A 16001-nucleotide genomic window follows, 5' to 3' on the forward strand; every position below is an offset into this window, starting at 1 on the left:
TAACAAATGGGATCGCTCTTCAACTCATCCTTCAGTTCTTCACGATTTCGAAAGCTACATCGATCGAAAACGATGAATCACGCCGTTTGCTTTTTCTCTTTCCTCTCAAGTCTAGAATTGCTTCAGCGTTTTGTCACGCAGTTGCAGCGCGAGAATGTTGCGATTCATTCACTTTGGAAGACGCAGCACGCCTGTCTGATGAGTTACGAGGAATTGGTTCAGTGCCGCTCTCGCATTTCGGTCCGCAGTCCTTCGAGTTTCCCTCAACTTGGCCTTCAAACGACGGTTCGTGAAATCGAAGAAAGCGATATTCCGGTTCTTCTCTATGAGGAAACGGAATCGTGCAAAAAATACTCCGCAACTCTTTCGTATGATCCATTCTTTTCTCTCTTTTTTAACCCTCATAGAACGCAAATCAGTCAGCTTCTTTTCATTCGCAGTTCCACTTCTCTTCTCGTCGAGAAATCCGATCTGACTTGTATGATTTGCATGTCCGAAGTCACATTTCCCTGCTCGGTTCTTCCCTGTGGACATATGTATTGCACGGAGTGTCTGGAAGTGATGATCGATTCGTTTCGACGACGTTCCTCTAATTTGACATGTCCTCTCTGCCATCGAATCTTTTCGATAAACGAGGTTTTGGCTTGCAGTTTGTTCTCAGAGAGATAGGTGACGATTGGAGATGCGTCGGCGCATGGATTAGTAAATGAAAATCGCTGGGGAATGAAGATGGGCGCGTTGGTGGACTTGATTCGAACCATTCTGAAAACGGAGGGAAGCGATCGGAAGATTTTAGTGTACAGTCAATGGGAGGATAGTTTGGTGATTATAGGGAACGTTTTGAAGTAACGAATTGCGGATGGGTGAGAGATATAGAGCGTGTCAAATAAAGTATCTGATGATGAAGGAGAAGAATCGCTATGAATCGACAGAAGCGTTCAAAACAGACCCCACAGTTCCCGTGTTTTTGATGAGATTGCAGAAAGGGAATAATGGACTTGATATGTCGGTTGCTTCACACATTGTAATCTTCGAACCGATTTTGTCAGCGAGTTTGGGAGGGAAGGAGAGAATGATTGGTAGCAATGGAAGCGCAGGCAGTGGGGCGAGTCCAGCGAATTGGGCAGAAAACGCCGACAGTGGTTCATTACATTGTTGTGAAAGACAGCATCGAGAGCAAGATGTAGGAATCGTGTGGTGTAAGAGAATGTAGATATTCGCTGTTCGAGCATCGGAAACAGACAGAAGTGAGGCATTGCGGTTATGGGATATTGGAGCGAGAAACACTCACAGGACAAGAACTTATAGATTTGTGCAATGAATGGAATGTTTGTGAGTAAACACTTGATAAATTCTTTGTATACAAATCAGTAAACGTATGCTGGTTCGAAACAAGGATCTTCAATCGGGCGATCGATCCACTCGTGAACGAAGGAAGATCTTTCAGATTCGGGATCGTTAATTCTCTAATATGTCTCAGCAGATTCGTAAACTTCGTCTCTTCTTTCTGCAGTAAGAATCCGCAGGTTTCTAAGAACGCTTCGATGTTCTGCGGAGCTTCTAAAAATTGTTCACAATCTGCCAATTGAATGAATAACAGAATCCACTTCCAAGCGAACTCAATGGGGAACAGGCGGGGATTGAACAAAAAGAGGCCTGCAAACAACCGAATCATCATTGAATGCTGCATCATAGCGGGTTCAAACTTCTCCGCAGAGAGTGAATCCAGGTTGGAAGCTTCCAAACGAATTAATGGACACTCCTTATACAGCTGTCCCATAATCATGTTGACAAAGAGAGAATCGAGCGATGCAAGCTCAGCGAGTAGGAAACTGAACGACATGCAAACGGTGGCTTCGCTGGCATCTTTTCCTTTCATGATGAGCCGTTTGGCCACATAATTCTTCATCACGAGCTCCACATCTTGATTGTGATAGCTCTGAATGCGATGAATGAGTTGCTGTGCGCATGTCTGAATCACGTTCCGATTGAACGCGACTCGATTGAGAATGCCCTGCAATTGCCACGATTCTTCCTTTAGAATTCGATGCGTTTCGTGTTCTGTATGGCCATTTTCGAGAATGGAATCTAATTCAGTGGCCATGTTAACGAGATCGGAAGGAAGGAGTGAGTAGGATTCAAAGAAGGTGTGGATTTGGGTTTTAAGTTTGTTTTTATCGATCAAATTGTTGGAAGGTGTGGAAGAATGAGTGAAATGATTCATTTGATCGCGTGGATTCGTTTCAAAAGAAGGAATCGAGGTTCTCGACCCATCAACAACATCATCACTATCCAAACTATCATCATTGGAATCAATTTCAGCACTTCTTTCTTTCTGAATCCTTTCGTTGGATCCAAAACTATTGATTTCATCCAATTTTGGTTTCTCCAATTGTAGTTTCTCCATTTCGATTTCTATTTCTCTCTCTTCCTTTTCCCTTTCCTTTTCTTTTTCCTCTTTTTCTTTCTCTTTTTCTTTCTCTTTTTCTTTTTTCTCTTCCTTTTTCTCTTCCTCTTCCTTTTCCCTTTCTTTTTCCTTTTCCTCTTTCTCTCTTTCCCTCTCTTCTTGTCTTTTTCTGCGTCTCTCTTCTCTCTCCTTCTCTCGGGTTCTCCGTTTCTCCTCCTTTCTCTTCTCCCTCATCGTGTCCTCCGTCTTCTTCACAAACTGCTCCAGCGTTTCTTCTTTCGTCTCCGCCATTTCCTCCGCAAATCTCTCCATTTCTTTCTTTCGCTCGGGAAGGGGCAGCTGGCTGCTCTCCCAGCGCGATCGGATCGCAGCCAAGTATTCAAACTCCACTTTCACCACGTCGCCGCACAGTTTTGAAAGCGTGTCGAGACCGGATTGCAGAGGCTCTGGACACACTTCCACAGGAGGACTAGACTTCACAAATTTTGAAAAAAAAAGTACATAGAGGGAGGTTCGATTTTGGAAGTGAAAGATTGAACGAGTTTTTGGTATGATTCTTGATGCTTGATGTAATCCTTGGCAGTCGACTCCAACAATTCGCGGTACTTTGTCGACTTCGAGGTGATAGCGTCTACAGAAACTTGACCAGCTTGAAAGTGGTTGATGACTGTAGGATTAAAGTAGGTGTCGGCATATAGATCACTTCGGATTTCTTGGATACTGTCGAGGCGTGATAAGGCATACGAATTGTATAATCGCCTCTTTTCGTCAGCTTTCCTTTCCTTCTCTTCTTCTATCATCTGGTTGTATTCAGACACATTGATACTATAACTTGATCGTCTTTTCGACGAATGGGAGTCATGTGTCAAATCCTTGGGATAGCCAGCTACTCCTCAATACCATAATGATTATATACAAATTCTACGGCGATCTTCAGAATGATGGGTCTCAGGCTGTAGAGAAAAACGAGTTCGCGAGGTCTAGCTCGTAACACCCATCGAACGCGCTGTACTTTACTCATGATTCAGTACGAACCGATGATGCAAATCTCTCCCCAAAAATAGGAAAAAAGAATAATAATCAACATACATTTCCAACAAACAAAACAACCCTATAGATCGCTTGGCGAAATCACATCGTCAATCTTCAGCACCATTCTGCACAACTGGGTAGCCAACTGGAACTGCTGCTGCTTGGAGATCAACGTCTCGATGACATGCGCCTCCTTCATATCATTGCTCCCATTTCCCATGCAGTCCACGCCCAGCCACGGCTTTCCCTGCTCCCTCTGACACTTCTTCAGGTAGGACACAATCTCCATGGAGGGCAGTCCGCTGTTCTCCGCGAGAGCGACCGCAATGTCGTCCAGCGCATCGCAGAACGCTCGGTACGCGTACTGCTCCATCCCTCCCACCGTCGCCGCGAACTCCTCGATCGCAATGGAGCACGCCAGCTCCGCCGAGCCGCCTCCATACACGATTTTGTTGTCCTTGATCAGATTGCGAGTCACGCAAATCGCGTCCCACAACGATCGCTTCACCTCCTGCACCATCATGTCGTTCCCTGCGCGGATCAACACCGTCACCGTCTTGCTGTTCTTGCACTCCTCCACCACCAGCAGCGACTCCTTCGTCGTCCCGACCGGCTCTTCCCGGACGCACCCGGCAAAGCCCAGCTTGTCCGGCGATAATTCCTCGAAGCGAGGCACGATCTTGGCGCCCGTCGCGATCGCCAGCGCCTCCATTTCGAGCCCGCCGACCCAGCGCACGGCGTGGATTCCGTTCTGGTAGAGCAGCGAATTGGCCTCGTCGTCGAAGCCTGCGCGTGAGCCCATCCAGCCAAGAAGAAAGAAGCCTACCCCACTGGCAGATGGCGAGATTGGCGCCGCTGTCCTTGATCAGCTTCACCATGTTGCGGAAATAGTTCTGCTCCTGCTCGTACAGATCCATCAAGTCCTATCCATCACGCCAAACCCCGATCAGACCACCTTGCCCGATTTGATCTCCACTTCGTGCTTCGTTTTCGGCTTCGGCGGCTCGAACGGACACGTCAGCAGGCAGATCTTCGCGTTCTTGAGCTCTTTCGGCATCTGCGGGTGCGAGAATCCCTTGTCCAGAACCAGCCCGTTAATCAGACACGTGTCCTCCAGCTTGCCGCCCGTTTTCGTCTGCACTCGACGAGACACAAGTCAACGTACGGTCAGTTTGATGAGGTCGAAGCGGACGTCGCGACGGGGCAGATCGGCGACCGAGAGCACGGCGCGCACGGCGATCTCGGCCATCTGCCGCTTGAATCTGAGGGTCAGAGAGGGCGAGAGAAGGGACTTATTCACGATTTTGGAGGAGAGAGTGGTCAAGGCCACTTCCACCAAGGGCTCGATGTTCGTCTCCGTGAAGTCGATCGTCGTCGCGATCTTGCTCAGATGCTCCACGGCGATTTTGCAGGCCTGCTCGTACCCGTCCGCGATCTTGACCGGGTGAATGCCCTTGTCGAGAAGCTCTTGAGCCTACATCGAACAGCCGCTCGAGGCAAACCTTTTCCAGCATGGCTCCGGCGAGGACCACCACGCCCGTGGTTCCGTCGCCCACTTCGTCGTCTTGAGATTGGGAAAGTTCGACCATCAGCTTGGCCACTTGGTGCTCCACTTGCATGTTCTTCATAATGGTCGCTCCATCGTTTGTGATCGTTACTTCTCCGTCTTGGCTCACCAGCATCTTATCCATACCTACAGAGTGAGTTTGTCCAATAGGAGTACACCCTTGGGTCCGAGAGAGGTTCTTAAAATAGAGCACAGAGTTCGAGCAGCCAGAATATTCGCCTACGCAAATCAGAAGAAGGATCAACAAGAAGTTACACGAATTGCCTCCAAGCCCTTGACACGCTGTTTCTTTTCCTGCTCACGAATAATAATGTAAGGATTTCCAAACTCGTCAAATGTGAGACTCATTTCTATTTATCACCTTCTCTTTGGCACTCTATACCTTTCCACTAATAGTAAACTATAAAATAAGGAGTCAATGAGTTAAATATAATGGCCGATAATTGGCGTTAAGTTGTTCTTGATAATCATTCGATCAATCAAAGTGTATAGCAATGAAACAATATGAAATAGTTGACAGGCAGACGCGTCTCCGCTCATCCAAACCGTCGCAGAAGAGAAATAAAAAATGAACGAATTTTACTGGAACACGTAGATACACAATGGAAAATAGTACTTACGCCTTTTCATTTCCATCTAATCAAATATAACAACTTTCGATTGTGTCCCATAGTTCGGAGTCAGTTTTCTTTTATATTAATATTTCAGGAGCTCTTTATAGTAATTAGCGTTTCTATATGTCGTGGTTTTGGAAACGACGACCTCTCTCCGAAAGCCTAGATTGGAAACGAGCAGAAGACCAAATATTGAGTATATTTTGTTTACCACCACTATTGCTTAGTCGTTGGAACTGTCACAAAGTCTCCAACAAACAAGGACGCTCATGAAAACAATGTCGATGACTTAGCCAAGTTTCTGAAGGAGCAGTATAAGGACGAATTTTTAATTTTCGACTTAACGTTTGTATTCGTTTCATTTCTGATTCTTAGTTCTCTCTTAGGAGAAATGGCTCAATTCTATGGTCATACGGTTCGATTCACATTGAGCAACATTTCTCTTGACTCCGTTTTCCGTATCCTCTATGCTATCGACTATTGGAACAATAACCCTAAACACTGTGGTATGAATTATTGAAAATTGCGACACCCTAGTTGTATTACACGATGAAAAATATTCATTCATGTCTGAGTTGATCATGACTTGTTACCATCTTCGTAGAGCTATCGATCAGGGACAAGCCTCTGCCTTTGAAATTCTAGAATACTACATTTCAATGCGATACACAGCTGGAGACTTGGATCACATTCCTACTCTTTTGACCCGGTTTGTGAATGAATTCCAAATTAGTCTTTCTGTCGACAGCTCGGCGGAGTACAAAGGTCCCTACTTACTCACCCAAGTGGCCTGCAACTATTTCTACAAGTCAAATGGCGAAGAATTTGATGTTTGTCTTTAGAGCACCAATTCATCTCTAGAATCCCCCGATTCTTGAAGTTTACAAGAGTCAGAATCTGATCTATTCGTCGATAGGAAACGAATCGAACATTATTTGGGACGATGAGCCAGGCTACTTTCTTATCCGGTTGAATCAAGAGATCTTTGGAGATATGACCTTTGCGTGTTATGAGCAGCTGGATGATGGCAAACGGCGGCTTTTGTGGAAATATTGGGTGCATACCGCGTTTTTACCGAAGTCAAACGATTCGGAAGCGACGGATCAAGAATCTGTTGGGATAAGGAATGGGTTTCATGTGTAGTGTATTTGTACAGTGTATAATAACAAAATTGATATCGTGAATAACTCTATGGTGAATGCCTTGTGTCTTAGTTATGGAATGAAGCGATGCACGACTCACATCACACAGTTCCAAGACGTTTCTTTCTTTCTTAAGAACGTGGACGCACGAATTCAAGGTTTAGTGGATATTGTGAAGCACCACGGAGTGATCGTGAATGGAAATAGCTTCAAGGCGTTGCGATCAGCCAGCCGAGACGAGAATATCGTGAAGCTGTCATTACAGCTGTCGATTAACGATCCGAAGAAAGCCACAAAAATGTTGAATGACGGCGTTTTGGATCCTTTGAAGGTGTATGTGTACTCCCGCAGTATTTATTTTATTCATGTTTTATGAACTGTAGAGCCTACGATTGATAGTAGTCCGAAGGCTGTAATGCCTATAGAGGAAAATAGCCGTCTGGTGTCTCCTCGCCAGGAAGTACGCAATCCGCCCAGTTCGATTCTGTCAATCAACATTAACAATTTGGATGAGAATGACTTGGAGAATATTGACGTGGACACTTTGGTAAACATCAAGGGATTGGATACGACTACATCTCTGAAGGATCTTCCGTTGGACAGCGTGAAGGATATCGATATCGGTTTGGAAGATTTTAGCTCGATCAACTCGAAGGACATTTGCGCGATCTGTCACCAACACAAGCCAAACGAGGTCGATCAGTTAATAAAATGCACGCACTGCGGGAACAAATACCATACAACTTGCTTGAAGTTGCCGCCCATTCCATACTCCGTTCTGATTCCACTCGAAAAGAGAAAGCATGACAACTATGTTAAAGACAATTATGGCAAATGGTTGTGTTCAAACTGCAAGAAAAAGGAACCTTCGACCTCTGGCATGCAATCTCCCAGTATCCAGTCTCCTGCTACTTCTCCCAAGAGGCCACATATCGGTATCAGTCCGATTCCTTTCTTCAGACCTTCAGGAAAGACTACGACACCACTTACTCCCAGTTCACCAAAGCTCACACCCTCTTTGCCGGCGTTGGTGCCATCTCCAAACAGTCAACTTTCTCCTTCGCCTATTTCTTCACCTCGTCCTGTTCAACCTGTTATAAAGAAGGCAGCAGGGGCGGATCTTTCCAATGGTGGAGTGATCGTTGGCACGCAAGATTATTTGTGGCTACAAAAGCAAATGAAGATAGGAAAAGTTCCAGAAATTCCTTCTGTCCCGATTCCTAAGCTAGAGACACAGTTGGTACCTATTTATACAGACAGCGAGGCATCATCAGAGGATGAAGCGGCATCTACAACAGCATCTACAACAGCATCTACAACAGCATCTACAACAGCATCTACAACAGCGCCAAAGCAGACAAAAAAGAAGCACATCAAGACCGAAAAACTGAGATCATTTTTGCAAAGCTTATTGGTAATGCCGAATGATACTACAGATTTTGATGAATTCATCGTGAAAGTAACAGATTTAGTGAAACAGAATAGCCATCCATCCGATTTGGATCTCGTATACGCAGTTCCTGTGTTTTTGTTGAGATCTATGTTACAAACCGCGGCTATCTCTCCATCATCGATTCCGATGAGTGGAATTTCGAAGATTGATGGAAAGGAAGTGACTCGAATAGCAGATCATCCTAAATTAAAGCCTTATTTTGACCGTTTACAGAAAAGTGAGAAGGTAGAAGATATTAAAAAAGATATGACTGGGGCTGGAATTGATGATTCCCTGCTTGATAAAGATCCCAATACAGTCGTTCTGTTAGACAATTACAATGTATCCTATGTGCAATTCGAGAAAACTTCTGTCTCTAAACCGCAGGAAGATGAGGTGAGCACGAGTGTAATTCGTCTGAAAGCTACGGATCACCCGCTCTTTAGGAAGTATTTCAATATGCTAAAGCGAAATATTCCTAGAACAGATGTGGAGAAAAACATGATTAGTTGTGGACTAGATCCATCTGTTTTGAATAAGCCGAATGAATTAGTGGAGTATGTGCCCCCTCCTCCTCTTCCTACGCAAGAGTCTACAGATAAGGTGATTTCTAAGCCTGAAATAGAACCTATAAAGTCTGTGGAGCCAAAGAAAGTATCTACAAAGAAGATAGTGAAGTTATGCGAACATCCTGTATATTCTAAATACTTCAACATGTTGAAAAAGGGAGTTCCCGAGGTAGCTGTTCGTCACTCGATGATGCGAGACAAGGTTGATAGTTCTATACTGGATCGCGATCCTAATGAAGAAATTGAGATCGAAATCGAAATTGAAGTAGAAGAAGGAGCAACAGCAGCAACACCATCAAAGAAGAAAGTAAAGTTATGTGAACATCCTGTATATTCTAAATACTTTAACATGTTGAAAAAGGGAGTTCCCGAGGTAGCTGTTCGTCACTCGATGATGCGAGACAAGGTCGATAGTTCTATATTAGACAGAGATCCTAATGAAGAAATCGAAATTGAAGTAGAAGAAGGAGCAACAACAACACCATCAAAGAAGAAAGTAAAGTTATGCGAACATCCTGTATATTCTAAATACTTCAACATGTTGAAAAAGGGAGTTCCCGAGGTAGCTGTTCGCCACTCGATGATGCGAGACAAGGTTGATAGTTCTATTCTGGATCGAGATCCTAATGAAGAAATTGAACTCGAAACCGAAGAAGAAGGAGCAACAACAACACCATCAAAGAATGAAGAAGAAGGAGTAACAACAACACCATCAAAGAAGATAGTGAAGTTATGTGAACATCCTGTATATTCTAAATACTTTAACATGTTGAAAAAGGGAGTTCCCGAAGTAGCTGTTCGTCATTCAATGATGCGAGACAAAGTTGACAGCTCTATTCTGGATCGTGATCCTAATGAAGAAATTGAACTCGAAACCGAAGAAGAAGGAACAACAGCAACACCATCAAAGAAGAAAGTAAAGTTATGCGAACATCCTGTATATTCTAAATACTTCAACATGCTGAAAAAGGGAGTTCCCGAGGTAGCTGTTCGTCATTCAATGATGCGAGATAAAGTTGATAGTTCTATTCTGGACAGAGATCCTAATGAAGAAATCGAAATTGAAGAAGAAGGAGCAACACCATCAAAGAAGAAAGTAAAACTATGCGAACATCCTGTATATTCTAAATACTTCAACATGTTAAAGAAAGGATTACCTGAAACAGCTGTTCGTCACTCAATGATGCGAGACAAAGTCGATAGTTCTATATTAGACAGAGATCCTAATGAAGAAATCGAAATTGAAGTAGAAGAAGGAGCAACAACAACACCAACAAAGAAGAAAGTAAAGTTATGCGAACATCCTGTATATTCTAAATACTTCAACATGTTAAAGAAAGGATTACCTGAAACAGCTGTTCGTCATTCGATGATGCGAGATAAGGTTGACAGCTCTATATTGGATCGCGATCCTAATGAAGAAATCGAAATTGAAGAAGAAGGAGCAACAACAACACCATCAAAGAAGAAAGTGAAGTTATGCGAACATCCTGTATATTCTAAATACTTCAACATGTTAAAGAAAGGATTACCTGAAACAGCTGTTCGTCATTCAATGATGCGAGATAAGGTTGACAGCTCTATTCTGGACAGAGATCCTAATGAAGAAATCGAAATTGAAGAAGAAGGAGCAGCGCCATCAAAGAAGAAAGTGAAACTGTGCGAACATCCTGTATATTCTAAATACTTCAACATGTTGAAAAAGGGATTACCTGAAACAGCTGTTCGTCATTCAATGATGCGAGACAAAGTCGATAGTTCTATATTGGATCGAGATCCTAATGAAGAAATTGAACTCGAAACCGAAGAAGAAGGAGTAACTACAACACCATCAAAGAAAGAAACTAAGATGATCAAATGTATTGATCATCCAAAATATGGAAAGTACTTTAAAATGCTTTATGATGGTATTCCTCAACGATTTGTTGAGGAAAAAATGAAGGAAGACAATGTTGATATATCGATTTTGGAAAATAATGCTACGACTATGATTGAAGTAGATGTTAAAGATATTCAGGAAAAGCCACAAGTTACGTTGAAAAAACGAAAAGTGAAATTGTGCGAACATCCTGTATATTCTAAATACTTCAATATGTTGAAGAAAGGATTGCCTGAAGTTTCCGTCCGCCATTCGATGATGCGGGATGGAGTAGACACAACTTTTATAACGCATGATCCTAATGAAGAAATCGAAATTGAAGAAGAAGATGAAACAGCAGCAACACCATCAAAGAAGAAAGTAAAACTGTGCGAACATCCTGTATATTCTAAATACTTCAACATGTTGAAAAAGGGATTGCCTGAAACAGCTGTTCGTCATTCAATGATGCGAGATAAGGTTGATAGTTCTATTCTGGATCGAGATCCTAATGAAGAAATCGAAATTGAAGTAGAAGATGAAACAGCAGCAACACCATCAAAGAAGAAAGTGAAGTTATGCGAACATCCTGTATATTCTAAATACTTCAACATGTTAAAGAAAGGATTACCTGAAACAGCTGTTCGTCATTCGATGATGCGAGATAAGGTTGACAGCTCTATATTGGATCGCGATCCTAATGAAGAAATCGAAATTGAAGAAGAAGGAGCAACAACAACACCATCAAAGAAGAAAGTGAAGTTATGCGAACATCCTGTATATTCTAAATACTTCAACATGTTAAAGAAAGGATTACCTGAAACAGCTGTTCGTCATTCAATGATGCGAGATAAAGTCGATAGTTCTATATTGGATCGAGATCCTAATGAAGAAATCGAAATTGAAGAAGAAGGAGCGGCACCACCACCACCACCATCAAAGAATGAAGAAGAAGAAAAGCCTCGAAATGACGAAATCAAAGTTACTCCTAGAACACACAAAGTGGCTTTGAAGGAAGCTCCAGAATACAAACAGTTCTTTGTTATGCGTGAGCGTGGCGTTCCTATTGTCCAAATCAAGCGATTCATGAAGAAAAACAATCTAGATCCATCGATAATCGATAGAGATCCACAGTCGCTCATTGAAGTGGAAGTAGATTTCATTTAGTCTTTACTCAATCTAGGTGTCCTCAGCTCCTCTTTACGATCATCCAGTTTATGCCAAATACTTCGCCATGCTGAAAGGAGGCCATTCGAAGAAGGAGATTGAGATGATTATGAAAGGAGATGGAGAGAATGCTAATGTAATTCTGCTGTGTTTGGTGTAAAGTATAGGTTCTCAACTATGATCCGAAAACGGATTGGCCTGTCGAGACGAAAAAGAAACAAAACCAAAGACGCAAAACAACGCGAAAGAAGATTCACTGGCACCCAGTCAAGCTTTCTGAGGAGGATGTATACCATGTCTTTATAGATTCATTTGTAGTTGAAGAAGAGTTACTGGAACTCACTGGAGACACTCACATTCCTTCAAGAAGATGATGCTCTCATGACTGAGTTCGAAAATATCTTTGTCAACAATCCAGATGAAAATAAGCCTGTGGAGGCTAAGCCGGTCGTCGAGAAGAAGCCTCGATTTGTTAGTCTCTTGGTTAATTTCATTATAATAGGCGACCTTCCTGGACGGAAAGCGTTCTACAAACGTTGGCATTTCAATCTCCAAAATCAAGGTTGAACCTTCAGTTTTGCGTCGTTCTCTTCTATTACTAGAGCCGGAACTCGCGGATATCTCTCTCTCCACTCTTGAGTCGCTTAATGTTGCTCTTCCCACGCCAGAAGATCTCAAAGCTTCTTCTGCTTATACTGGAGATCCCGAGAAACTGGCTCCATCCGACCGTTTTATTTACGAAATGGCGAAACTCCCTCGCTGTCGAAACAAGCTGGATTGTTTGTCTCTGAAAATGACGATTACGTCAAGTATTGAAGACATCAAGCAGCGTGTCGGATTTATCACCCAGGCTTGTTCTGAGTTGCGTACAAGTCAGCGATTCCGCACACTGATTGAGTGTGTGCTGATGATTGGTAATACTCTAAACGTGCAGAACGAAGAAGCCTCTCGTATGGTGATTGTTCAGGCGTTCCAACTGGACTCGTTGCTGAACCTAACGAATACCAAGGGATTCGATAAGAAAACATCGTTATTCATGTATCTGGAGAAGCTTTTGGTGCTAAAACATCCCGATGTGTTCGATGTACAGATGGAGTTGAAGAGCTTGCCACAGGCAGCTCGCGAAAGCTTCGAAAGCATTCAAAAGGATCAGGATACGCTGAGCAGACAGCTGGAGTCGGTGGCAAGTGAGCTGAAGAGTATAGAAAACGAAGTGTCGTCTGCAGAAGGTGAAGCAAAGCAAGAGCTGGAAGAGGCTGCGAAACGATTGGGAGATTTCGCTTCAACGGCGCAAGTTCAGATCGTGGATTTGCGGAACGAAGTGGACAATGTGAAGGAGACGTATATGGATTTCTTGCAGTATTTCTGCCAGGACACGACGCTCAAGTCCGACGAGTTTTTCGCATCATTAAACGGATTTTTCGACGAGTTGCAATCGTTACACGCAAAGATGACAGAGCAGAGAGAGCGTATGCAGCGAAAGAAGGAGAAGGAAAAACAGAAAGAGCTGTTATCGAAGAAGCAAAGTACTGCGACCAGTCCAGTTTCAAGTAAATCAGAATCATCTTCCAGTAGTGTGTAACATGTTTGTCTCAAACAATCTCAACTATCCCCCATGATTCCTCTCTTCCTCCATCTCTCGGATCTCGTCCACATGAGGAGAGTGCATGAGGACCAATTCATCTAACGAATATGGAGTGAAAATGTCCTCCAACGAGTTGGACATTAAAATTCGCGGATTGACGCGACGCTTCTGATAGACGTACACAGACATCACAATGAACATTATAACCAGCTCCACTAGAATCAACACACCGCCAACAATGATTAAAATCTTCCCAGAACGCGTTTGCTGCAGCTTCGAGGTTCCGAAACATCCCGCATCGATGCCTAAAAAGAGCTTGTCGTCGCTGCACCCCTTCGTTTCTTGGCTCGCAGAAATCATCGGGTCAAACACGTTCACTACTGAAACGGGAATTTCCGAGACTGAGGAATTCTTTGAGTAAATCGCAGGCGACCAAAACTCTGAAAAATAACAGCCTGCGTGATAAGGATCGATTCGTCTAGCTCAAATCAAGGCTTAAAAAAGTACTCAGAACGATCAATAACCGCAGAATCCTCGGTTAGCGCAACACGGTAGCAGATGCTGGTGAGAAAGAAGGTGATCACACATTCTCCGCTCATGTAGTCCCAGACTCCGTTACGTTTGCTGCAGTAATCCACACAGGTGTTGACATCCCAACAATCCAACACCCTCTGGTTCAAACGTTTGGTGGATGAGAGTGGGATTGACTCTGATAGAATTGAAGTGTGATTGACTGTGTAGAGAGTGACATTTAGGACATTTGCAGAAATAGATATGTTTGTTGTATAATAAGTAGATGCACTAAATACACAACCTTCTTCAGGATCACCAGCTTTTGTGCAGGAATCCGCCACAGGATAATATGTTGTGTTTGGTGTTTCATATAAACGTAGAGGAACTTCATTTACGGTAAATTCCATAGCTTTCCACTGTGGGAGTATATCGAAATAGTGATCTAGCCTTTCATTATACCTATAGTGAAGAGTAGACAAAAATGGATACGATATAATGGAATTAATTCGTGCATTTCCAGTACACACAATTACAATTCCAAGAATGCATACTACGATTGGAGCCACAAACATTAGGGAAATAGACAACGCATATTTGTTTATTAGCTTGAGATATGCCACTTTGCGATATGGAGCTGTCATTATGATATTATACAACGAAAAACTCTAACTTCAGGGGTTTCTTGATTTAAACAACCGCGGTTATTATGAACAATACAGAACACTGAAGAATCGTTTTCTGGAGATAGAATACTCTAGGGTTCATATAAAAATGGTCAGTAATGTGTTTCGGTAAGTAAATCAGAGCTATCGTTTGAAGGGGAGTAGGGTCTTTTCCTATGGCGTGTATGGAACAAATGGGTTCTAACAGTACCCACAGATAACTAATCATAAGTAAGCTCATAAAATGAAAAGAAAAGCAGCAAATCTAGGAAATAGAATTCATAAGTAACGTCAATTTAATATGATATATCGCTTATTTTGCCTAAAACTTGATTGCTCGTTTGCCTTTAAAAAATGGGGTGGTTACGACTTAGATACTTCCAATTACGGCGATTACTACAGTTTACAGCCTCAATGTTCAGTCTTTCTTCCTATCTTCACCATAGTTGCTGGAGAGTGTGCATTATGCATATACTTTAAAGTCCCAAAGACTTAGCTATTATCACTGATTTCCAAAAATCTGACATATTTCTTCCATTTTTCACTTCTTGTCAATTCTTATAAACTCAATGGATCACTCTTATTCATTCTCTTTAACCACATTCAGTTCTTCCGGAAAGCTTCTTCAAATCGAGTATGCACTTAACGCAGTCAATAAGGGGAAAATGTCCGTAGGCGTAACGGGTAATGATATGGAGATGCGTTTAAGCTTAGCTACGAACGGTGTAGTGATTGCCACAGAAAGAAAGGTTCCTACCATTCTTATTGAAGAATCTTCGATCCAAAAGATTCTTCCTCTTTCAGAAAATATTGGTTTGCGTGCTTTGCCCCCATTGACATGTAGGTGTAGTCTACTCTGGAATGGGACCCGACTTCCGTATTATCGCTAAAAAGGCACAGAAGAAGGCTAGTACATACTATGCTACATTTCACGTACTGAAGCACATTTAATTATTTAGAAATAGGAACAAATACCCTGTACGATTCTTGTTCAGGAAATCGCATCGATCATGCAAGAATACACACAGTCCGGTGGTGTCCGTCCGTTCGGAATCTCTCTGCTTGTAATTGGATACGACGAAGATAAACCACGCCTCTACCAGGTGGATCCCTCGGGCGCGTACTTCTCTTGGTATGCCACCGCGATTGGAAAGAACTACATAAGCGGAAAATCGTTTTTGGAGAAGGTTGGTGCGACATTTCGTGGTGATGATTAGCGATGGAGCGAAGACATGGAGCTGGAGGACGCTGTTCACACAGCGATGTTAGCGTTGAAAGAGAACTTCGAAGGCGAGGTGAGAGCGCGTATTGTTGGTAATGATGGGTAGATGAACGAGAACAATATCCAAGTGGCGTACGTGTCGGAAGAAACGGGTCGCAAAATCCACATTTTGACGCCCGAAGAGATAAAGGATTATTTGGAGGAGATGGAATGGAGTGTTTGTTGAAGGAA

The 16001-nt window shown here is 43.0% G+C and overlaps 4 protein-coding genes; 2 read left to right on the forward strand and 2 right to left on the reverse strand.

The window, feature by feature from the left end:
- Window positions 1–1261: 1261 nt before the first annotated feature.
- Window positions 1262–3283, reverse strand: GSBLH_T00001329001 (uncharacterized protein; the record flags this gene model as incomplete). XM_013039721.1 has 2 exons in its annotated part: window positions 2909–3283; window positions 1262–2876 (listed from the first exon to the last, which is right to left on the reverse strand). Exons 1-2 carry the CDS (start codon window positions 3205–3207, stop codon window positions 1262–1264), a joined length of 1914 nt encoding a protein of 637 aa, XP_012895175.1. The 5' UTR covers window positions 3208–3283.
- Window positions 3284–3518: 235 nt separating this feature from the next.
- Window positions 3519–5354, reverse strand: GSBLH_T00001330001 (uncharacterized protein; the record flags this gene model as incomplete). The annotated part of the gene is made up of 8 exons (XM_013039722.1): window positions 3519–4225; window positions 4266–4362; window positions 4395–4574; window positions 4605–4701; window positions 4732–4913; window positions 4942–5132; window positions 5165–5225; window positions 5262–5354. 8 exons carry the CDS (start codon window positions 5352–5354, stop codon window positions 3519–3521), a joined length of 1608 nt encoding a protein of 535 aa, XP_012895176.1.
- Window positions 5355–7177: 1823 nt separating this feature from the next.
- On the forward strand, window positions 7178–13370 carry GSBLH_T00001331001 (uncharacterized protein; the record flags this gene model as incomplete). Its single annotated transcript, XM_013039723.1, has 5 exons — window positions 7178–10239; window positions 12018–12105; window positions 12137–12259; window positions 12291–13017; window positions 13042–13370. 5 exons carry the CDS (start codon window positions 7178–7180, stop codon window positions 13368–13370), a joined length of 4329 nt encoding a protein of 1442 aa, XP_012895177.1.
- Window positions 13371–15117: 1747 nt separating this feature from the next.
- On the forward strand, window positions 15118–15996 carry GSBLH_T00001332001 (uncharacterized protein; the record flags this gene model as incomplete). Its single annotated transcript, XM_013039724.1, has 6 exons — window positions 15118–15232; window positions 15263–15361; window positions 15393–15481; window positions 15514–15735; window positions 15766–15843; window positions 15877–15996. The coding sequence occupies 6 exons, from the start codon at window positions 15118–15120 to the stop codon at window positions 15994–15996; spliced, it is 723 nt and encodes a 240-aa protein (XP_012895178.1).
- Window positions 15997–16001: the final 5 nt, after the last annotated feature.

This window comes from Blastocystis hominis, assembly GCF_000151665.1.
Source record: "Blastocystis hominis, Singapore isolate B (sub-type 7) whole genome shotgun sequence assembly, scaffold_10".
NCBI lineage: Eukaryota > Bigyra > Opalinata > Blastocystidae > Blastocystis > Blastocystis hominis.